Source organism: Mytilus trossulus, unplaced genomic scaffold, assembly GCF_036588685.1.
Source record: "Mytilus trossulus isolate FHL-02 unplaced genomic scaffold, PNRI_Mtr1.1.1.hap1 h1tg000138l__unscaffolded, whole genome shotgun sequence".
Classification (NCBI taxonomy): domain Eukaryota; kingdom Metazoa; phylum Mollusca; class Bivalvia; order Mytilida; family Mytilidae; genus Mytilus; species Mytilus trossulus.
In genome coordinates this window covers 1,225,961-1,250,018 of record NW_026963302.1, presented here as the reverse complement: position 1 = coordinate 1,250,018, position 24,058 = coordinate 1,225,961, and the positions used below count along the sequence as shown (strand labels likewise).

General features: G+C 30.8%; 1 protein-coding gene across 4 annotated transcripts in view; it reads left to right on the top strand.

Moving 5' to 3' along the window:
* LOC134700386 (multiple PDZ domain protein-like) overlaps nucleotides 1-24,058 on the top strand; it is a 157,490-nt gene that overhangs the window by 46,016 nt on the left and 87,416 nt on the right. For all 4 annotated transcript variants that reach the window (XM_063561770.1, XM_063561769.1, XM_063561771.1 and 1 more), the window contains 9 exons: nucleotides 291-382; nucleotides 3,683-3,818; nucleotides 4,966-5,100; nucleotides 7,472-7,551; nucleotides 13,658-13,831; nucleotides 17,011-17,400; nucleotides 19,757-19,996; nucleotides 21,459-22,154; nucleotides 22,469-22,570. In XM_063561770.1, the coding sequence (XP_063417840.1) occupies nucleotides 291-382; nucleotides 3,683-3,818; nucleotides 4,966-5,100; nucleotides 7,472-7,551; nucleotides 13,658-13,831; nucleotides 17,011-17,400; nucleotides 19,757-19,996; nucleotides 21,459-22,154; nucleotides 22,469-22,570 (2,045 nt within the window). The remainder of the gene's footprint in view (nucleotides 1-290; nucleotides 383-3,682; nucleotides 3,819-4,965; nucleotides 5,101-7,471; nucleotides 7,552-13,657; nucleotides 13,832-17,010; nucleotides 17,401-19,756; nucleotides 19,997-21,458; nucleotides 22,155-22,468; nucleotides 22,571-24,058) is intronic.

Genomic DNA, 24,058 nt, shown 5'->3' with positions numbered 1-24,058 from the left:
CCATTTAACATGCTCCATTTGATATGTTTAAGTTGAAACATTCAATATGTCATGTTCAATTTAACATGCTCCTTTTGATATGTTTAAGTTGACACTTTCAATATGTCTTGTTCCATTTAACATGCTCTGTTTAAGTTGACATGTTCCATTTGACATGTTCCATTTAATATGTTTAAGTTGACGTGTTCCATATGACTTAGTTCATTTAACATGTTCCGTTGGATCTTGCTGTCAGGTTAGGAGTTATTTCCCTTTAAAATTAAATAATCATTTATATCATTCTTTTACAGACGATTTATGTGGAATATTTGTGAAGAGTGTGGCTGAAGGCAGTGCAGCAGGTGTAGATGGGAGAATACAGGTTAACGATCAGATTATACAGGTTAGTAGTACACAGGCAATTTTTACCAACATCATTTTAACATTGGAATCACAGTATATTCACATTGACCCTCCATGTGAAAAGAACTTTGAATGGGCAGAAATGTAATATTCGTATGGTGAGAACCACCTAGTATAAAAGTTATCACCCTGTATATAAAGCCATGCACATATGTTTAACATATGTAGGAAAAATCAGGCAGCCAAATTGGTGAACCCATCTTATTAGATTGTCATTCAACAAAATAGAATCTCATTTCAGCCCATCTTTTGAGCTTTTGTAATTAATGAATATCTAAAGTTTCTATTTCATTAGATTTTCATCTTCTACATATATTCATGTCAATAGGCCATATGGTTGACAAGTAGGTGAATACACATCTGTTACTGATTGAATGGTTAACATGGAACATGTTTTTTGTCTAAATTAATGGGATAGGAAGATAAATGATAGAGGACATTTCTGGCCTATTGAATTTCAACTTTCAATAATAAACCTGTTCACTTGAAATTAGTCTGTCCAATATCAGTAAAGACATATTTGACTATTAACTTGCTTTAAGCCTTGTGACGTCTTGCAATTAAGAGAAATTGGAAAGGCTTTCAAAATTACCTCATTATTAGTTCTTGTCTTTAATAATTAAATATCAGCAACATAGTCGCATTGAAGGTATCTTTTGCCAAGCAATACCTTATATTGACATTGTAATGAGACAAGTATCTTTTCTGCAAGGCTGTTGCTCATTTGATGAAAAAACCAACAACATTGCTATAAGTATTGTAGTAATTAAAATATTGCTCTTTAGTCAGGTTGTTGTCTCGGACACTTCCCCCATTCCTATTCACAATTCTAATAAAATTGTTTTGGCATCGGTGTTTGCACATACAGTTTCTGAAGGAGTTCTATGTTTTCTAGTAAAATATGTGTGCTAAAGAAATTTTCCATGTTTGAAAAAACTATAACACAAGTTTCATCTGAAAAGACTCATCAGTGAAGATCAAATTAAAAAAAAACATCAAGGTAAAATAAAGTATGAAGTTTAAAACTAAGTCTCTGGGTTCAGACAGTATCAGTATCTTGACAAAATATTGCTCAGTCATAGTGAGTTGCTGAAGACTTGTTTCCCTTCTTTTCCATTGTAATCTGTAGGATTGTAGAAAGAACATGATAAACCTTTTATTTGTTACGGCAGCTTTAATAATCTGATAGATAGCGTTGTCCTGATTATAGAAACTTATTGACAAATGTATCAGATATCCGTAGTCAGATTTGTTAGGGCATGGAACATTAATTGTTCTCTAGATATAAGATTAAAACACCTATCATATTCGGAATCTTAGACACGTTTCCCTCCAGATTTGAAAGATATTTTAACATGAACAAATAGTTTAATGGTATAATGATAGAGTTCCAGCAGAGTAGGTCCATTGGGACATGTAATAACACTCATTCTTACAATCAATGACAATACTGATGCAATTTTGTATTATATCTGTCAAAATCTCGACGTTTTCTACAAATTATTTTCTTTATTTTCCAATTTAATAATGAAATATTGGGACATTAATTGAACAGTTTGTGAAAAAGTTTGTATCAAGGTTTATAACAACAGCGATAAGTTTCTTTCTCTTTTTGCCATATTTGTTAGTTCTTGCATGTTAAATTATTAAGTATATTTGTTTTTTTTAATAAAATTGTAGTTTAGTTAATAGAACAGCTCCATGATATACAAACAACTTTTGTGTTTTATGTAATTTTATGCCATCGAGACTTCACAAAACTTCAGGTCCTTTTAAAAATTTTGACCTGCTGAAAATGCAATTTATAATTTCAACCAATACCATAATATATAGCAGATAAAGTACTATGACTTGAATTTTATCCACTACTTTAGGCATACTCATTGCTAGACAAATGAGTCATCAACATTATTATCATACAGACTGTCTATTTAAAATAGATTTATCATTAAGTTCAAAGATTTAAAATGAATTAATCATTTTAAATGCACTTGCTTATTGATTTAAATGGTTAACTGATCTTCATCATTGTGTGAATCACTACTGTTTCAAAAATATTTTGAGCACATGCATTTACTCAGACGGCTCAGAGAACATCATCAAAGAGACATTTGCAAATCAAACTCACAACGCATCAGTGGCTGAGTTGTCTAAGTAGTCTAACTACTGTATATATAAGTAGCCATTCAACACTGAAGTCGTGAGTTCAAATCTCGCACAGGGCAGGTGCACTTGACTCCAATCTTAATTGACTATGATTGTTAGTTTTACTACCTAAGGTCAGTGGTTCTCTCTGAGCTATCCAGCTTCCTCCACCAATAAAAACGGATCGCCATGTAATAGCACAATAGTGCATGCAACAGGCATTCAGAGTTAATTATTTTTGCAAAATAAATCTATGCTATTTAATCTGGTAGTACTATACAAGATAATGTTTTAATTAACATTTTTTATGCCCCACCTACGATAGTAGAGCAGCATTATGTTATCTACGATAGTAGAGGAGCATTATGTTTTCTGGTCTGTGCGTCCGTTCGTCTGTCCGTCCGTTCTTTCGTCCATCTGTCTCGCTTCAGGTTAAAGTTTTTGGTCAAGGTAGTTTCTGAAGTCCAATCAACTTGAAACTTAGTACACTTGATGCTTATGATATGATCTTTCTAATTTTAAAGCCAAATTAAACTTTTGACACACTGAACTTAGAAAATGAAAGTTCGAGTTTCAAGTTAAAGTTTTTCGTCAAGGTAGTTTTTGATGAAGTTGAAGTCCAATCAACTTAAAACTGAGTACACATGTTTTCTGTGATATGATCTTTCTAATTTTAATGCCTCATTATATTTTTACCCATTTTCACGCTCCATTGAACATGGAAAATGATAGTGCGAGTGGGGCATCCATGTACTGGGGACACATTCTTGTTTTGAAGATATTTTAGGATCTTTTGGTCATATTGCTCTTTAAATTTTTCAGTTCATAAGCATCCATGGGTTTTTAAATATTTGGTTTTGAGAATTCTTTATTAATTAAGGTAAATCCTGAAAAGCATTTAAATATTAAAAAAGATTAAAAAACTAAACCAAGCTAACATGTTTTGAAGAAACCCTAGTAATAGCATCCAAGAATAACAGAAAGATCGAAATAATAAATTATCTTACAAGAGTCTATTAGGAAACAGCTACAAGTCTTCGCCAATCATTTTGTCATGCCATGAAGGATAATACTGATATACAACATATGCAATCCTTACATCATGATCAGACGTTCTATATCTGTTTATTTATAGGTTGATAATCAATCCTTACAAGGTTTCACTAATCACCAAGCTGTGGAAGTATTACGAAATACTGGACAAATGGTCCTTCTCAAACTAGCAAGGTATCAACGGGGACCAAAGTTTGAAAAATTACAACAGTATTTAGGTAAGTATAGTGTGAAGGCCATCTTGAAAAACAACCAAAAAGATAATTTTTGAACATAAAAGGGATAAACAGTAAATATCAAAATGTTATCCTATGGTAGTTTGAACATCCTTAAAAGAGACTCTGGAGTTCAAATAAATGTGCACTCGACTCTTATCTTAATCAACTAATCCCATTGAAGGATGGTGGTTTCCCAGGGGATTCTGGCTTCCTCAACCAGTAAAAACTGACCCCCATGAAATAGCACAATAGTGTTGAAAGTGCATTAAACGATACAATCAATCAATTGATTTTAAGTCCAGTGGCAAATTAAATGCATATACAGGATGAGAAAGTGCAATGTGAATATAAGCCATGCTTTGTATTTGGAAGACAAGCTGGGTCAGATTTTTAACAGATAGTTGCCATTTTAACAAGCCACTAATGTCTCCCTTCCTGTTCATATTATTTTGACTGAAAGCAGATGAGTCTTTGATTTTACTCTTTAATGTTGCATACTAAGCGGATAAGCAGCCAATAGAAATTTATAAGTCTTTGGAGTATTAAAATCGGTTGGTGATTGAACCAACAACCTCTAGCACTGGAGACAAGCAAGAAAGCATCAAGGGAGTTTATAAGTTGTGAAATTAGAAATTGTAATTACTTAGAATAAAATTTTTAAAAAAATATCCTATTCCTTAGTTTTATTAATTAGAAAAGGCAGACAGACAGCTGAGGTCTGCTTACCTGAGAATGTATAGGTAAACTCTGTTAACCTAAGTATCATACAATCATTGATCTTATTCAAGTCATTTCTCATGCTTAAAAGGATTGCAACTAAATCATTTTAGCAAAATATGATATATTTTATTAAAACAATATTATAAATTATCCAATTTTGATTTCGTCAATGACAACCTTTTTTTGACATTTAAAAGAGTTGATTCAGAAAAAAAGAAAAATACAATTTTAGTTTTCACAATATTTTTTCTAGTGTGTATGTCATGACTTTTAGACATTTCAGGATCAGTTCCACTTAAGAAACTATTTACTTTATAACTTGTACACTAATTTAACACACATACGCATACACACAAAGAAATTAAATAGGAGTAACAATTCTAGTTATTCCATGCACTGTTATCCCTAAAACATTGTGTACTTTCAGCACACCCTAACATTAACATACCATATCCCTCTAATGGAATAGGTCCTGCTCCAGAGACAGCTCCACCAGCGTATGAATCACAACAACAAGTAGATGTGGAAGATATACCAGTCATGTTCTGTGATGAGGATTATAGTAAGTGGAAGTTGTAGAAAACTGACAGAGAAAATAGTCATTATATTTTTACACAAAGAAATATTTTCAATATCCAGGGGCACCTGCTTAGTTTTCCTCGGTTTTGAATTGTAACCCGAAATTTGTTTTTTTTCTCAATCTATTTATGACTTTTGAATTCCGGTATACAACTGTTGCCTTTATTTACATACTGGTAATTATATTACATGTATGTACCAAAAGAATTAATGATTTTGATTAGCTCTCACAACAATATCACAGCATTTCAAAATTAAATTTAAGTTCTCAATAAAAATGCAACATTTATGACTCTGTGTGATTTCCATAACAACATCACAACAAGGCATAGGTATTTAAAACAAACAAAAAAACTTGATATAAATCATAATTTCATGGTTGAAGTATATAAATGTAGTTATACGAATTAATTGCTTCTTGATTTTGCACCCATTTTTAGTATGAAGGGCTTCCATGTCTTGCAATCTTCAGTCAGCATTCTATTCTTAATTTAATGGCCCTTTAAAACTAAAATTTTACATTTAGAAAACGGCTTTGAAAATTTTCAAACTCTAGGTGCACCTAATACAAAGTTATTGATTAAAAATAAAATAATTAATTATTTTGTCTGCAAAGGTAACTATTTCTGTGTTTAATGAATTATTATGTTTTTCCCAATGAAATGAGTATAAATCATAAAAGAAAATCATATTTAATATCGTTCATTTCCTGTTTTATTTAATAACAATTTTCTTTCTTTTTTCTTCCGTAATGACGACTGGAAAATGATTGTTTATTGTTATTATACTACAATTTGCATATATTTTCCTTTCATGTTTGACAATTTATAAATTCAAGTATTATTGATTTTAAATTTTATATTGGAGACACTGTTGGGTCCTTGCTCCGTGATATATATACGTATTGATCATAACAGGCTGTTTTGACATTAATGAATTTGAGCATAACATTGTCGCGACCAGGATTCAGATAATTCCGTCTTAAAGTGTCCAACACACAATCCCGTCATTCCCAATTAATACAAAATAAATTTGTATTTGTTTGAGCTACATTTTAATTTGTCTACAACAATACTTTCATGGGACAACAATTATTTGTCTGGCATTTCTTATACCTCCACGACAATGGTAAAGTAATAGGAGGTTTTAAGTTGTCTAGGAGATAATTAAATCAACGAGTTTTCCAACCACTAACATTTTGGCTTGTGACAGGTCAAATGTCTGTGTGCCTTAATGTAATATTGGTACATGTAATTTAATATAACTGAAACATGCGTAATACGATTTTTTTGCAAGTGGTCAATTTGATCAATTTGATTTTTGCACCTTTCCATAGATATATTTATAATATTAAAATGGAACTAACCAGTTGCAAGAAAATTTTTAACACATGAACTGCTTTTGCTGTGAATGAATAAAACTAAAAAATTAACAACCATGAAAAATAAAATAAAAAAATCTATTAAAATTTCTTCTTTTTTAATCTCATCCACTTTCAATTTTTAAATGTTACCTAACAACATGGCTGAATAATACAAGTAACAGCTGTACAAGTCACATGTCCTTATTTATATTTAGACAACTTTCACATTTCTGCCTGTTGTCCATCATTGTCCATTATATGATGACACAGCGTCTTGTGGAGTTGTCTTTGATTGTGTTGAGATGAGTTGTTTATTTTTCTGATTATTATGTATAAGTGTATTGACAGGGATAACAATGACAGATTCCATATGATCAATCGGTTATGACAATTAACATAGAGTATTGACACTTTGCCTTACTAGCACCACTTGTATTAATTGTTGATTAACAATGCGTAATACTCCATGATACTAGAGTTCATGGGGTCATTTGGGACAAAGCTTGTATAATTTAAGAACCATTTTTATAGTTTAACATTGTATGCCCTGAGTTATGATGAATCTAAGACTATTTAAAAACAATGTTATGTTTCTGGTTATTAGCAAATATGTATTTATCTGTAATGCAATGCCATCATAGATCAAAAGTCTTTTATGGGTCTTTAGAATAGCTGTCCATATTTGTATTTTTAAATGAAAACTGTATACCAACTTATTTTAACAGATAATTTTTTTAGCTTAGCTTATTTAGTAACCTTATTTTGCCAAATTGAATTGCTCATGAAAATTAGTTGGTTTTATAGTATTTTTCTACATTCTTAATCAGACTAATACAAAGATCATAGAAAAAGACATTGTTGAGGTTGTACAGTGACCAATTTTTGCTTAAATGCCTCTTCTTTTGAATCTGTTGAATAGTTGTCTCATTGACAATCAGATTAACTGCTTATTTTATATAAGTAATAATACCATATATATCTATATATTCAGCTGGGGAACTGTTACCAGACGTGGAAGCTGCTATAAGACAATGTTGGGAACCTATTATAGGAGAAGACTTTGAAGTCGTTGTAAGTATTACAGATAAGTTAGTTGTAAAATAAAATGAAACAGTTTTATCCATTGAAACAACGCTAAAAAAAAAATCATCTGTACATTTTTCTAGTTCTCTTTTGTTTTTTTAACCTTGAGATATATTGAGACCCAAACTTTCAAGGTCTTTAAACAATAACAGGTTTTAGCCTAACATAAAATATTTTGCAAGTAAAGTTAAAATGTTTGCAATTCATGCATCATGCATGTCTTCTTAAGACCAGATTATCGTAAATATCATTTTGATGCTGCATTTGCTTAAGTCTGTCAAAGAGTTTTCATTGTTTCTTGCTCTTCTCATCAATTATGAACCCCACAAATTGTTGATATGATGTAGAAGTATGCACTTCTGTCAGTCTGTTTTTGACACAGTTGTTTGCATAATAGAACTTTCATCTTACATAATAAGAAAATCTATAGTTGTGTTTAGACATGTTAGAAAGTTTGTTTAAGATTGTTATGCAGTGTTCTTTAGATTGATTACCCGCTTTCTTGATAAAAGATTAAAGATCAAGGTCACAAAGATACAGCATAGAAAGTAGCGTTAAAATATGAATGGTTGAGAAACAATTATCCTTTTTTCTTTTTCACTGTTTTAAAAATTATGATTTTTTTTTAAAGATGAAAATCTGTATATTTCTAACTCTCAAAGCATGTTTTTCTAGGTACTGTTAGATATGTTGATGGTGTGACTCAGGCATCAGAATAGTATAATGGTAGAAGTCTTTGGTTCATTATGTTGCAGTCTGTTCTCTAGTCTGTAAAGAAAAATTGTTTTCCCCAGTTAATTAAATAAAAAAGACACATTGTGAAGTGGTCAATATACTATATATCTTCACTTGTTTGTCACCATGGTCAGAGGCTCCTTAAGGTTGTTTTTAAGGAATTTTTAATAACCCTTTTACTTAATTTCATTATTTACCAAAAAAACAATTTTACAAAGATTACTGTACTATTAAAAATCTGTACTCTGAGGAAACAAGCACAATTTTATGGTATGATATGGAAAGTTTCACCTAAGGTGCCTTGCAACCAGCTTGGCATATGATTTAATAACAGGGCATTCATTGTATAAGTTACTGGAATATATTGAATTAGACACATATAGATTGATCATATTGTACTTGACAATCTTATGTCACCAGGCTGTAGTGGTTTATTGGATTTAGGCAAGATTCTATAACGCTGAAATTAGCATTTAGTTCCAGTGGTTGCAGACTATCTGTTTTACCAATCTAGTAGGCATTTAGTACAAACTCATTTTGATATGTAAGAAACAATTGATGTGCAGATGTCTTTTCTTAAGCATTTACATTAAAATTTAGTCTGGTGGTATACAATTTTCTTCAATTTGAATTTTATCTACACCTATTGAAATATCCATTAAAATTGACTATTAAAATTCAGATGAAATAGCTTAATAGTCAGGAAAATGGCAGTTGTTTTCCATTTGTTTGATCTTTTGATTTTGCCATTTGATAAAGGACTTTCATTTTTGAAGTTTCATTGGAGTTTGGTATTTTTGTTATTTGAATTTTTACTACAGGTGACTAGATTTTACTCAGTTGCATATTAGCAGTTTAGGTTTCAGTTTCTGATATAATTTGTTTAACAGCTGTTTATGAAATTAAAACAAAAATAAGTTAACATTTGAATAAATATGGGTGTAATTAGGCATAATTATTTTTTGAAGAAGCTGCAAAATGTTAAGGCAGATAAAATTCCAGTTGATTTAGAAACTTTGCTGCACAGTAGTGTTTATTGAAATCCTAAAAAAACAGAATATCCTTCTTTCCCTAAACAATCTTTCAACCTTGCTGAAGTTTTGAAACCTTTCTTTCCTTGCAAAAATTACATATGATAAGCTATGATATTATCTGTAAATATAGAGACTTTCAGTAATCACAATAAAAAATATATTGCTAAGTTTCCATGCAAAGATTTATTAACCTTGATTTTAAGAAATATGGCCATAGAAGAATAAACAAATCACAGACTGAAGGTTAATGTAAAATAATTTTCACATTCAACGAGACATAAACATAAACCGATTTTATAAGAGGACAATAGTTCTAACAAATGAGTATTTGTAGTAAATCAGGATACATTCAGTTAAATAGATTTGTCTGATAAGGAAACAGAACAATAATATTCCATGGAAGAATTCAGACGTTTAATAATTATTTCCCTATCTGAATTATATATTTATTGATTTTGAATATTTTTATTGCTGGGATTTGATAAATGCATTAGTTTATAGTAACCGATGCTTTGAAAATTACTGGTATTAAAGCTGAAATATAGTGAAAAGCAATGGCTTAGCGTGGGCGGTTAAATCTTTGAGGAACAATAAAATGTAGTAAAATTCTAAAGCCTAAACTATCAAGAAATTTCAAAGTATACTGAAAAATTCTAGACATTTTGCCTGAAATTAAAATTTAACCAAGTTATATACATTAGATGCTTTGTTCAAAATAATGAATATAGAATTTGGGATATAAATGCTAGGGTTCATCAGCAAAGATAGATTTGATAGGACTTTCTGGAAGCTTGATTGACTCAAGGAAAAATGATGAATTATAGCTGTAATAAGACAGCTTAGCTTAATATGATTAAAACCTTAGATGATGACTTGATCTCCTAGAATTTGCAAAGACAAGGGGTCAAAAGTTAAAAAGAAGTGTTGTCACAATAAAGCTAATGTAGATTAAAGCGGAAAAACAAAGTACTAAACCAAAAAAGATACATTCCAAAAAATCTTAATTAAGGCCAGGATGTTTTAATTTGTTGGTTTACGGATCCGCCGCCCCGATTTTGCCGATTTCCAAAATAAAAATAAAATTGAATTTTCAGGCTTTTTTTTATTCTCGCCGACCCTAAGAAATGCATTATCCCTGAAAAATAATTAAAATATCCTTTTTTATGAAATAAAATGCATTAATCACTAACAGAAGTGATGACACTTTCTGTTGTGAAAAATGAAACTTTCAGTTTACGTTTCTAAAAATAGACAAATCAATTATTAATGACCTTGAAATGTTGTTTGCGCAAATAATTTTGCGGAACGAAACCTGTGTTTAAAACCAATTACACAATAAGTTCGTTTCCCTTATTTGTCACCAGTCCGTAAGATGCATGTTCTCATATAAATAGACTTGTCCAAATGTGGACAGGTGGAAGTTCAAGACATCAAGTTAAAATACTGAATTTTAACAAATCATTTGATATTTTCTTGTTTTATAGATAATAAAAAAAATATCGTCCATTTGGATAAAAAACGGGAATGCATGACAACAGATTATTTAACCTGATATTCTCGTTTTTCCAATGGACGAGTCTATTACGTTTTTGACACGTGTGTTGAAACTTATTTTCGTACGACGTTTTCCTTTTTTTTTCTTTATCAGTTTTCGTGCTTATTATTTTTCACCAAGTTTTGATTAAAAGCTAAGTCAAATAACTGACGTAAATCTGTTTTTCTTGTTTGTGAATTGACGATTTAATTTCGTCTTTGTCAGTGTACCCCCCCCCCCCCCCCCCTTTTTTTTACGGGAAATTATTAGACAATGTCATGCGATGTTTACAGCTGAGCAATAATAATTATCAAACTAAAATTTAAGAACGATGAAAAAATAGTATGACAAACATATATTAGAAAGGTGAAATATATTTTTATTTTGCATATCAGTTTTCTGTCTTGAAAGATTTTTTTTTTCTTTTTTTTTCCGACCGACCGACCCGACTTTTTCATGGAGAAAATCCGTAAACCAACAAATTAAAAAACCGTGGCCTAATGTACAAAAAAAATAATTAACAAGTATGTGAGTTTAATTATTGCGATTTTAGAAAAAGCTTTATATAGATAAAGAATATAATATAGGAATGCTAATTCTTACTTTTTCCATACTGATGAAGTAGTTTCATTTTTATACGACCGCAAAAAATTTAATTTTTCGTCGTATATTGCTATCACGTTAGCGTCGTCGTCTGCATCGTTGTCGTCGTCCGAATACTTTTAGTTTTTGCACTCTAACTTTAGTAAAAAGGAATAGAAATCTATGAAATTTTAACACAAGGTTTATGACCTCAAAAGAAAGGTTGGGATTGATTTTGGGAGTTTTTATCCCAACATTTTAGGAATTAGGGGCCAAAAAGGGCCCAAATAAGCATTTTCTTGGTTTTCGCACAATAACTTAAGTTTAAGTAAATAGAAATCTATGAAATTTCGACACAAGGTTTACAACCACAAAAGGAAGGTTGGGATTGATTTGAGGAGTTTTGGTTCTAACAGTTTAGGAATTAGGGGCCAAAAAAGGGCCAAAATAAGCATTTTCTTGTTTTTTGCTCAGTAACTTTAGTTTAAGTGAATAGAAATCTATGAAATTTTGACACAAGGTTTATGACCATAAAAAGAAGGTTGGTATTGATTTTGGGAGTTTTGGTCCCAACAGTTTAGGAATTTGGGGCCCAAAGGGTCCAAAATGAAACTTTGTTTGATTTCATCAAAAATTTAATAATTGGGGTTCTTTGATATTCCGAATCTAACTGTGTATGTAGATTCTTAATTTTTGGTCCCGTTTTCAAATTGGTCTACATTAAGGTCCAAAGGGTCCAAAATTAAACTAAGTTTGATTTTAACAAAAATTAAATTCTTGGGCTTCTTTGATATGCTTTATCTAAACATGTACTTTGATTTTTGATTATGGGCCCAGTTTTCAAGATGGTCAAAATCAGGATTCAAAATTATCATATTAAGTATTGTGCAATAGCAAGAAATTTTCAATTGCACAGTATTGCACAATAGCAAGAAATATCTAATTGCACAATATTGTGCAATAGCAATTAATTTTCAATTGGAGTTATCTTTCTTTGTATAGAATAGTAGTTGAATCAACTTTAATCATTGTTTTATACAATATACAATGTATTTTCATTTTCACTACCAACTGATAAGTTAAAACAATTTTAACCATTCAGTGATAACAAGCACTTTTTATAACATTTTAATATTGTATGATGTATTTAAATGAGCAGTTATTGTTGCAAACTTCATTAGAAATTTGAATTGAAATCAGTACATTATAACTTTAGTATAAGTGAATAGAAATCTATGAAATTTAAACACAAGGTTTATGACCATAAAAGGAAGGTTGGTATTGATTTTGGGAGTTTTGGTGCCAACAGTTTAGGAATTTGGGGCCCAAAGGGTCCAAATTAAACTTTGTTTGATTTCATCAAAAAATTAATAATTGGGGTTCTTTGATTTGCCGAATCTAACTGTGTATGTAGATTCTTAATTTTTGATCCCACTTTCAAATTGGTTTACATTAAGGTTCAAAGGGTCCAAACTTAAACTTTGTTTGATTTTGACAAAAAATGAATCCTTGGGGTTCTTTGATATGCTGAATCTAAAAATGTACTTAGATTTTTAACTATTGGCCCAGTTTTCAAGTTGGTCCAAATTGGGGTCCAAAATTAAACTTTGTTTGATTTCATCAAAAATTGAATAAATGGGGTTCTTTGATATGCCAAATCTAACTGTGTATGTAGATTCTTAATTTTTGGTCCCGTTTTCAAATTGGTCTACATTAAGGTCCAAAGGGTCCAAAATCATAATGTGACATAAACCTATGTTGTGTCAACTATTTAATCACAATCCACGTTTAAAGCTGTATCAAACTTAAAAGTTGTGTCCATATTTGTCCCATCTGTTCAGGGTTCTACATCTGCGGTCGTATAATGCTGCACCCTGCGAAGCAACTGGTTCACATTTACAAAAATCTTGCAATAATTTCTGAATTTACAGAGGTAGCCATTTTTGGTGAGAATGTCTGCATTAACAGTTTGACTCATATATAGCCCTTTTAAAAAACTTTTAATTAAAATCAATTTCTAACTACCAAAACATAATCATGTTAAGTTTAATATATACAATAGGTAATGAGGACTTATAGGATTGAAAAATGAGAAAAAAAACTAATGCAGTTTATTCAGAGTTGTAACTGTCATTTTAGTATTTTTATAGTTGTTACAAGTGTTCATTTCTTATCAAAGAGTTAAAAAATTCGATGATTCTATTTCCAGGTTTCACAACTTTCCAAGTTTCGTGAAGGAGGAGGACTAGGTATTAGTTTAGAAGGGACTGTTGATGTGGAGAATGGTGTAGAAGTACGACCTCATCACTATATAAGGTCCATCTTACATGATGGTCCAGTGGGAATAAATGGTCGACTCAAAAGTGGAGATGAATTATTAGAAGTATATATATTCATATTCCTTGAATTAACCTCATCTAAGCATCTTTTTTTTTAATTGAAAATCCAAGAGTGTTTTTCGGTTAAAACTAGTGGCCATCTTGGTATTACTTCAAAGGATGATTTCTAGACTTCCAAGATGAGGAAAAGCAGAAAAAATACAGGAATCTGCTGTACAGTAGTTGTCGTTTGTTTATGTAATTTATATATGTGTTTCTTGTTTCTTGTTTTTCATATAGATTAGACCATTGGTTTTCCCGTTTGAATGGTATTACACTAGTAATTTTGGGGCCCTTTATAGCTTTGTTCGGTGTGAGCCAAGGCTCTGTGTTGAAGGCCCTACATGTACAGTGACCTATAATTTACTTTTATAAATTGTTATTTTGATGGAGAGTTGTCTTATTGGAACTCACACCACATCTTCCTATATCTATGTTCTTTGACATGTTTGTTGTATGATTATTTCCCAAAATAATCAGGAATGCAGACTACATGTATATATCTTGTTTCTTCCTATTTGACTGGTTTACTTTTCTCTATTAGCAAAGACCCAAATCTGTAATGAGTAATGTATGACTACAGACCCATCATCAAAACTTATATTGTCCCTTAGACTTTCAGCAGAAAAAAATATATTATTACCCCAGAATAGGTTTAACACATGATTTGGATGTTGCCACATTCAGTTCTTAATTTATGTCACACCTATAAAGGAAGTGGCTTAAACTAGGATGGCATATTGTTTTCTGTGGTCACCATCAGCAATGGGTAAAATATTTGATTTGTTACCCATGCACACATATAATGCATATCTCTGACATTTTTAAATTATTATTCAACAACATATTGCTTAAAACTGTTAATAATTTACTCCATTAGTTCAGTGTTCCAGGGAAGGGTCCCTGTTGTCTTGTGGTAAGCATTATTATATTCGTACATCTAAAATATATCCCAATCAACAATGAAGTAAACAAATATATATAAAAGACTCATTTATTAATCAATTCTATATCTCATCCAGCTTATATGGTTATTTAAATGTTGCTTTACCATTATCTATGCCCCCTGCCTTAGTAGAGGGGGCATAATGTTTTACCCTTGATTGATATAAGTATCTTTTTGGAATGTCGTCCTGGTTTTGAAATTGTCAGTTTGATCAACTTGAAACTTAGTACATATGTTCCCTATGATATGATCTTTCTAATTTTAATGCCAAATCAGAGTTTTGACCCTAATTTCACGGTCCACTGATAATAGAAAATAATAGTGCGAGTGAGCATCCATGTACTATGGACACATTCTTGTTCATTTTTACTTAACTTCAGAAACTTATAAAGGACATTGAAGAAACATGTGAATACAAACTTCCATTTTATTGCATAAATAACAATTTGAAATATCGTAGAACCCCTCTAAATGGTATTTTACCAGGTAGAAGAAAGTGCAAATAGTTCAACAGAAAACTTTGTACTTATTATCTTTTAAATAATCATGAACAAACTTGAACATATAACATGATATACTATTAATGTATTCAAGGATTAACATTATCATTCATGGATTAAAACCAACAGGTACCTCAATTTCATTCTGAATTAATGATTTATGATTATTCTAAAAAAAAAATCATTATTATATATATTTCAAATTTAATTTTCCCGTTATGAGGATTTAACCATTCACTTGGAAACTTTCTCTAATTGATTATTTATATGAATGATTTATTACATTTGGTACTAAAATGTATGCATAATGCTGATTTTAAAAGAATTTATGGATATTGTGATGGCTATTATTATTTTTGAAAAAAAAGAGCACAAAATAAGACTGGTTAGCTAATCAATGAACTGTATACTAAACGGTTATATTAGCATGGTATGATTAGCCGTTCTTATGTCTGTCAACTTAATTAGCTTTTAATTGTAGGTCAAAACATTAATTATAGAATTCAATTATAGATCAAAAGACAATAGAAGGCATGTCACAACCATTATTGTATCTGTTGTATTAACGGTAGCAACTGTCTATTGATTGGAGGTTAGACAGGACATTCATCATTGCGTAGAGAGTAATCTCCGGTTTTAATTGACTCTGACGAGGTTATATAACGTCAGGAAATGGATGAAAACTTCTAACGATTTTGACAGAGTGAAGGTTAAGAAAAACAACTCTTACTAGGAATAGATTAAACCAAGCATTGGGTTGTTATTTGATAGAGAAAAAGCCCTATGATAAGTTGAAAAAAGTATTTTATTTGAATAGATTGATGCGTTTGTTGCATGATGAATAGTTCGTGTAAAAGACTTCAATTACAATTTAAGATCAGAAAAGTACAATTGGCGATAGTATCAATGGCTTCTAGTTGATTAAGATCTAAAACAGCAAATCTTCTTGTCTATCCTGTTTTGTCTCCTGTTATTATATCCTTAGATGAAATGTTTCAATCTAAAGGACGATTTTGTTCGCTATCATGGCTACAAACAAAATGTGTAGCTGTCGTCTGCTATTCTGATTTAGATCCAACTATTATCTCTTTTGAAATTTTAAGACAATGTCTGTGACCATTTATTACATCTAAGCTTTTTTGGTTTGTTTTTTTATCTTCAAAATACTCTTTCGCATTGGAACGCTTTTTTTCATCTTTTCCCATCAGTACACAAAATTTGCCTCACTACTCTGAAAAGTCATTTGTGATTTAATCACTCAATGGTCAGGTGTTTGTCTCTTTGACACATTCACCATTTCCTTTCTCAATTTTATTTACTCTGACACCAAAAAGGTTAAGCGACTTTTTCACTTAAAGGGCAATTGATCTCATTGACTGAAGATACATTCTGTTTGAATTAGAATTACTGTTTTATAGACTTTTTGAATCTATTATGAAACAAACTGCCATGTTCATCATGTTCATATTGTAGATTCTTGTTATTTAAGGTATCAGATTTTGCAAACAGATTTCTGGTAGTCTATTAGCTTCTTCATTAGTCTTGTTTTCAGGCGCTTTTTAAGGAGCCTGACATTTGATTTAGACTCTTTCTAGTAATTTGAAACCAAACCTTGATCTTTAGATGTCTGCCTTGGTTTTATAATGTTACTAGGTTACTGTTTTATAGACATATTTTGCATTTTCGGATTTCATGTTGTTAGTTAAAAATAACTTATGTTTTAAATTTTATTTTGTAGGTCAATGGGAAAAGATTGCTTGGACTTAACCATAAAGAAGTGGTTGGTATTCTAAAGGAACTTCCTCAACATGTGCGCCTTGTTTGTGCACGACGTGTTCAGCAACCAAACAACGAAATCTATGCACAACAAGATGGACAATTTTTTAGTTCAGAACTCAACCCTGGTGTCAACGAAATGGGATTTGCAACAGAACGCCTTGTTAAAGCCAAATCAGAAATGGCCCTGGCGTCTGCTGTTGAAAATAGTACTGTACAAAACTCTTTAAACAAAATGAAATCTCGGTCTTTAGAACCACTGTCAAATTTTGCCATGTGGAGTAGTGAACCAGTTGTGATAGAATTGAAGAAAGGAGATAAAGGATTAGGATTTAGTATTTTGGATTATCAGGTACAGGAACAATATCAGGTTAATTTGTATACATGTATTATTCTCATAACTCCTCCCCTTTGTTGATTCCATTCCAAATTTTCACAGTTACAAAATTGATAAAAAGGAGAATGAAATTGGGGAATGTGTCAAACAGACAACAACCAAACCAAAGAGCAGAAAACAGCTGAAGGCCACCAACAGGTGTTCATCGCAATGAGAAAATCCTACAACCTGAGGTGGGCTTCAGCTGACATTGCAGATTTACCAAATATAACTATTAGGTAATTGCAAACAAAATGGTGTAGCAGAATCTAAACAAAAAAGATTGATTGAAGCCTATTTACATCCATTGGCAAATGACTATACACTGCGGTTTACTAAAACAACACAATTTTTTACTTGCTTGTTTACAAGATAATGATTTTCAGTTTACAATTTCATCCTTTTCTTGATTTTGACTGACTCCCAGTCTTTATTTCTGTCTGCTTGGCAGAGAAGCAGCATATATTGATTATAAAAACTTATTTATCTGACCAGGCATATGGAACCCATGACCTCTCATGATCCTTCAGAAAACAAAACCACTGAGGCTGTTGATTTAATTAAAAAAGAGAAACGACCTGTGCAAATTATTTATAGCTAGCTGATGTTTGTCATATTAAAAGTCATTTTAAGGTGATTGACAATGAAAATAACAATGTTGACTCATAGCTGAGCTGTCTTTCATTTTGTTAATTTAGTGCATCTCCGAAATGGAATTGAAGGAAGAATTTACATACTGTAAATTCAGAAATTATTGCGTGCACTTATTATTGCGATTTTGAGAAAAGTCGTGCTTAATTCAGTTAAAATATTACAAAATGTGAGTTTTAATTATTGCTTTTACAACTCTGCTGCATTATTCGCAATAATAAAAACTTCACAATAATATCTGAATTTACAGTATTTCAGCTCAGTTTTCACAGTGCTGTATAAAGTGTCAGTAGGTTTCTGTATATTGAATTTGTCTGTAATCTTCCTTGTGACAATACATGTCAAACTGTCGTTAAATTCCATTGTGAAAATTTCTGTGCAGATGAAAATCATTATAAGAATTAACAATTACTCTGTGCATTTACAAATGCATTGATTCAAATGATTTTATGCAAGCTCATCAAAATTTAAGTTGAAATGTGATTGAATTAAGAATCACGTCAATATTTTATTACAGTTTTAAACGAAGGGCATTCTGTTTACATGTCGTAATGTTATTACACTGCAATGTAAATTAAATTTAAGTTATTTAATATGCAGGAAGCTTTTCTATCGGAATTCCCTGTTGAATACCGCAGTTCTTGTTTTTGTCCATTAGAACCAACTCATAACTTGACTATGTATAGAATAGCATCTGAATTGATTGTATAGAATTACTGCAACAGTATGTTTTCAAGTGCAAATAATTCTTTTCTTAGAAGTAAAGAATATTTTCTGTAGGGAAGTTAATCATGCAAACCAGAATATGTGGTTGGAATAATTAAAACTACAATCAATTCATGGATAGTGTTAGCTTAGGAAATATGCAATATTGTTGGTTTATTTGATTTATTTTAGAGATTTAACACCATGCTGTATATGTCATAGTACTTTTAATTGTGGGGTATCAGTTTTCTAGATTTTATGCCCAAGCATATATGCATATTGAATAAAATTCTTATGTTTGTCAATTCAGATTGAAATTAATGTAGAAATATTTAAACAATTGTTAAAATCAGTATTGTTTTTTTTAAACAGCTGTTTTCATGCAGCGTTATTTTAAATTGAGTTTTACCTATAGCTATTAATGAATGTTAATTACAACAATTGGTATTTTTTGCTAACTTACTCCAAAAGGCCATTAAGTGCACTATTCCCATCACTTAGTATAAAAAGGTGTGGTATGATTGAGACAACAATTTAATGGTTTCTCTGAAAATATTTATCTTCCTTCCTGTTTATAGTAAAAGATATGGAGGTAATTCTTGGTTAAAAAAACTAGGGAAGTTAAAGATATGTTTTATGCATAGTAAGATTATAACCTTCTTTTGACCTAATCACAGGCAAGGCTAGTGTTTGGAAACTTTATTTATCAAGAATATGTTTTCTGCAATTATGAGGTTCAATTTGTTGCAAATAATGCTTAACCCTCAAGTTGCACAAGTTTTCAGAAATATCATGACCAGAATGTAAAAGCCAATATAAAGGAAAGACAAAAAGTTTAATTTCTATAAAAGGAATTAATTAATAACCAATACAAAATAGAAAAATGAAAACTTCTCTCCTTAAGGGAAGAGGAGTTAACAACAAAAATGATATTTTTAAAAAGACACCAATTTTTCATTCCCTCTTTTTTTTGTAGGATCCAGTAAACCCTGGTGAAACTGTGATAGTAATCAAAAGTCTGGTACCTCATGGTGTTGCTCAACAAGATGGCCGCCTGGTTCCAGGTGACCGATTAATGTTTGTCAATGAGAATAACCTGGAGAATGCTACACTAGACGAAGCTGTTCAGGCATTGAAAGGTGCACCTCAGGGAACTGTAAGAATAGGTGTGGCCAAACCCTTGCCATTTCCCAGTGGTTTCCCTGGACAGAATCAGGTATGTCATCATCAGATGTAATTTATAACTCTTGATTGTAAGTGTGGATATTTCAATGGGTTGTTATTTTCCTGATTTCGATGCATAAACACTTCATGCATGGATTGAATTTATGCATCAAGGACCAATTTTTAATTTATATTCATGATATTATTGCCTTCTAAATATAAAAATACAGAGATTGCCAATGAGACTACTTTCCACCTGAGTTCAAATGAAGTTTGTGAAAGCTATTATTTGTCACTTAATTACCATATGTTCTTCCACAATGAACAAAAACCATAAAGTCTAGTCAGTTATAAAAGGACCAAACAATTCAAATGAGAAAACTAAATGCTTAATTTAAAACACAACAATTTACGATAAACATACATGATGAATATAATTGAAGGACAACCACTGAATTGGGAAACTCACTTCAAAAATGTGGCATGGTTAAAAGCAACTTATTGTATGGGAATATTTGTCGCACAGTTTACCTAAACTGTGTATGAAAATATTGATGTTTACAGTAATTCATTACTTATTTATGATCACTGCAAATAATGGCAAAGCAAGCAATGACGAAAAAAGAATGAAAAATCTTAGACCGTGTATGTGTGTCATTTCAAAGTTTTATTCACATATTATTTTTCTGATGTCATTTACGCATTCAACTAGACAGGAACAACGAAAAATAATATACCAAAATAAAAGTTTTTTTTTTGTGTGTTCCTGTATTAGTTTAATTATCACAATACACTTACAAATCAAATTAAAGATTGGCAATTGAAAATTGAGTTGGTGTCTTTCTAACTTGGAATTATAGGTGAATTATTCATTTTTGGCAACTTTTAAACACATGCCCTTATGAACATTAATTTCATGAAAGAATGTTGAATTTGAATGATTACTTTCATAATTTTGTGGTTTACTATAAAATACATGGGTATTGTCAATGCTAATAACATTGATAAATTGTTTTCTGTTCAGAGCTAATAATTGTATCAAATAATCTATGTTATGTACAAAGTATTCATTAATTACACAATGAGAGAACTGACAAATCCATGATAGTTATTAATTGCAAATCAATGTTTACGCTGATGTTTTATAATTTTGCTCGGAGTATCTCAAGTTGAAAAATATAGTTCACAAGAGATATTACTTAGCATGTTATAAGTTGGGTGTAATGATATATTTGAAAGAATTACAAGTGATGTTTTAATGTATGGATTATTTTTGCTTCTAAATCTTTTTACTTCATCGCATAAGGCTTGCTTATATTTTCAATTATTTTCCAAGTAAATACTCTGAAATGACTTTTTAGCTGAGTTTTAGCTGGTGGCAGTTGAAGCTTTATTGTTTTTATTAAGAATTAGTTTGAATTCATTAAAATAATTTGTCTCATTTGTAAAGCTTGTGGGATTGCATGGTTTTATAGATTTATGCTTATTATTGCATGTCTTTTATTCCTTGACAGAATGCAACTTTACCATTCACCCATGCTGCAAATTATGATGTTGGTTATGGTTTCCCAAATGCACCTTTCCCTGCAAAGCATGCTGGGTATCCCGCCGAAAACGTACAACGACAAATCATTGGGGATGAGAACTCATATACTTATGCTTCCGTTAAGAGAACTGAATCGACTTCAACCAGCGGAAAAGAAGATAAATCCAATAGAGACAGCTTTTATGAAAGTTCTGAGGATGAAAAACAAGTGAAATTGAAGCCAGTTGTCTCCCCTCGAACAAATATTCCCCCTAAGAACAAATACATAAATTATGAAAATGAACAAATTATTGCTGAAATCAATTCTACACATGTGCATGCAGAAAAACCAGCTCATTTGCCACCAAAACCTCATCCTAGAACTTATATATCCGATTATCTCAATACTTCCCCTGAAGTCACGGAGCCTAAAGAAACAGGCCCAAAACCTACTGCTGAGGCGTCTCCTCGTGCTCAATCTCCAATAGATTACGAAAATACATCACCTGTATTGCCTTCTTATGAAGAGGCAATCTCAGGAGACCTAGAATTTGGTATGGATGATGCTGCTGCACCACCTGTACCTCCTAGAGAGGAGAGTAACCTGATCAATGAAATCATGGTTGCTAATACGTTTGAACAAGTAGAAGAGAAAATTAATGAATCTGAGATTTCATCTGATGAGGTATTTATTTTTTTAAGAACTTGACTACAATTCACAAAAATAAATATGATATTGAAGAAGATTTTTTTTAAATGTTATTTTCAATTTTGTTTTTTGCTTTTTATGGTATGTCTTGTATGGTGGCTTTTTAATTTTTTATTGTTTTAACTGCATCATGTTTTTTTATTTCTTTGTCTGCTTGAACTGTTGTAGTAACATTTGGGTACGGTTCGTAAAATTATGTTCGGCAAATTTAGTTTTGCTATGTTTTGCTGAGTGTGGCTGTTCATAATGCTATAGAATATTAATGTGATAAAAATATGATATTTCCGTAGCAATCTGTGAAATCACCAAGTAAAGAGTCGCCATTGATGCGATCTCCGCCCCCTATTCCACCTAAACCTGTGTCACCCAGGATTCGGCAATTAAAGACAAAGGTAATATGCTGCCATAACTAGCTTCACTGGTAGAAGGAATGCACATTAATGAAATTTTATTGTAAGGACTGCCAATAGTATTATTTCCTAATTTATTTTCTCATGTTATCACATTTATTGTTTACGCAAAGTATTATTCGAGAATTTTGACCATTAAATTCCAGGTTCAAAATGTACAAATGTTTTTTTGTGAACTGAAATGTTATCTTTCTGTTGAAATTTTTTTTGTGAATTTTTTCTTTTAGAAAACTGATTAATAATTATATTAAGCTCAATTGGAAAAGGAAAAAAAAATGTTTTGGTTACAAATTTGAAAAGTATGCTCATTCAGTTTATTTTATTCTCGCTCGTAATTTTTTTTGAGCTAACATAACCTAATTGCAAACTTTTTTTATACAATATATGTATCAAATATGAATTTGAAGTAACTTTTTCTTTTTGCAAATTTTATATGATTACTTTAGTTCATTCTGTAATGTAGTATGTTCACAGAAAGACAGGACTAATAGTTTTGTTGTTAAATTCTAAATAAAATTTTATAATCATAAGGATTGTTATACATTGGTAGTCCTACAATATTAATTTTTATGGTACTGTTTGTATTACTAGAACTAATTTGTTTTACTAAAACTTATTTGTTGTAATTATTTAGCATTGATCCAAATTTAGCTTCCTATTGCAAAATAGCAAATTCCAGTTATATATGAAATTTATGATCTCTACAATGTAAACCATACAATACATGTGTCGCCTTATTTTCTTGCAACAGTCAGTACATTTCAATTTTTTTTTCCATATCTTTTTTTTTATAAACAATTGATGTCAAAATTGACACTGTTTGTTGAAATGTTTATCTTTACTTAGCTTAGATCCGTCTAAGGAAGTTCAAAACCAGAAAGCTAAGAAAGTCAAACAGAATTGAGTACATGCAAGTGTGTGGTTTATGGTTGTAAATATATCTTTCGGTAATTAGATATATCTGGAAATCTGGACTATAAGGATCTTTGCTTGTTTGTAGAAAAAAATTAACAATTTTAGTTTAATATGTCATTTTTATGGCTGTAACCATAACATATGTAAAATTTATTAATATTATGATTAACAAAGTTTTGTATATTTTTTGTTATAACTTAATAGTAGGAAAAACACCAGCTTTCTCATCAGCTTTTGTGTAAACGAAATTTTCTGAACTAATAAAACACTAAACAGGAATTTGTTTTGAAAAATAATGATTAATTGGCTTGATTTCCCTGTGTGAAATTATTTTTCTTACAAAATTATTTATTCATTTGTGTATGCCTGCATGGCTTTCAAAAGTGGGTTTAATATTTTATAGTCTTTTTCAGCTGAAATACTTCTTTTTCTGAAATAATTTTGAAAGACATGTTTGAATATTTGCAAAAGATTATCATTAGGTAAAAACATTTTTTAATCCAAAATTGAAAAATAAGTAAATTTCTTTAAAGATGTTTAAAATAATTAATTATT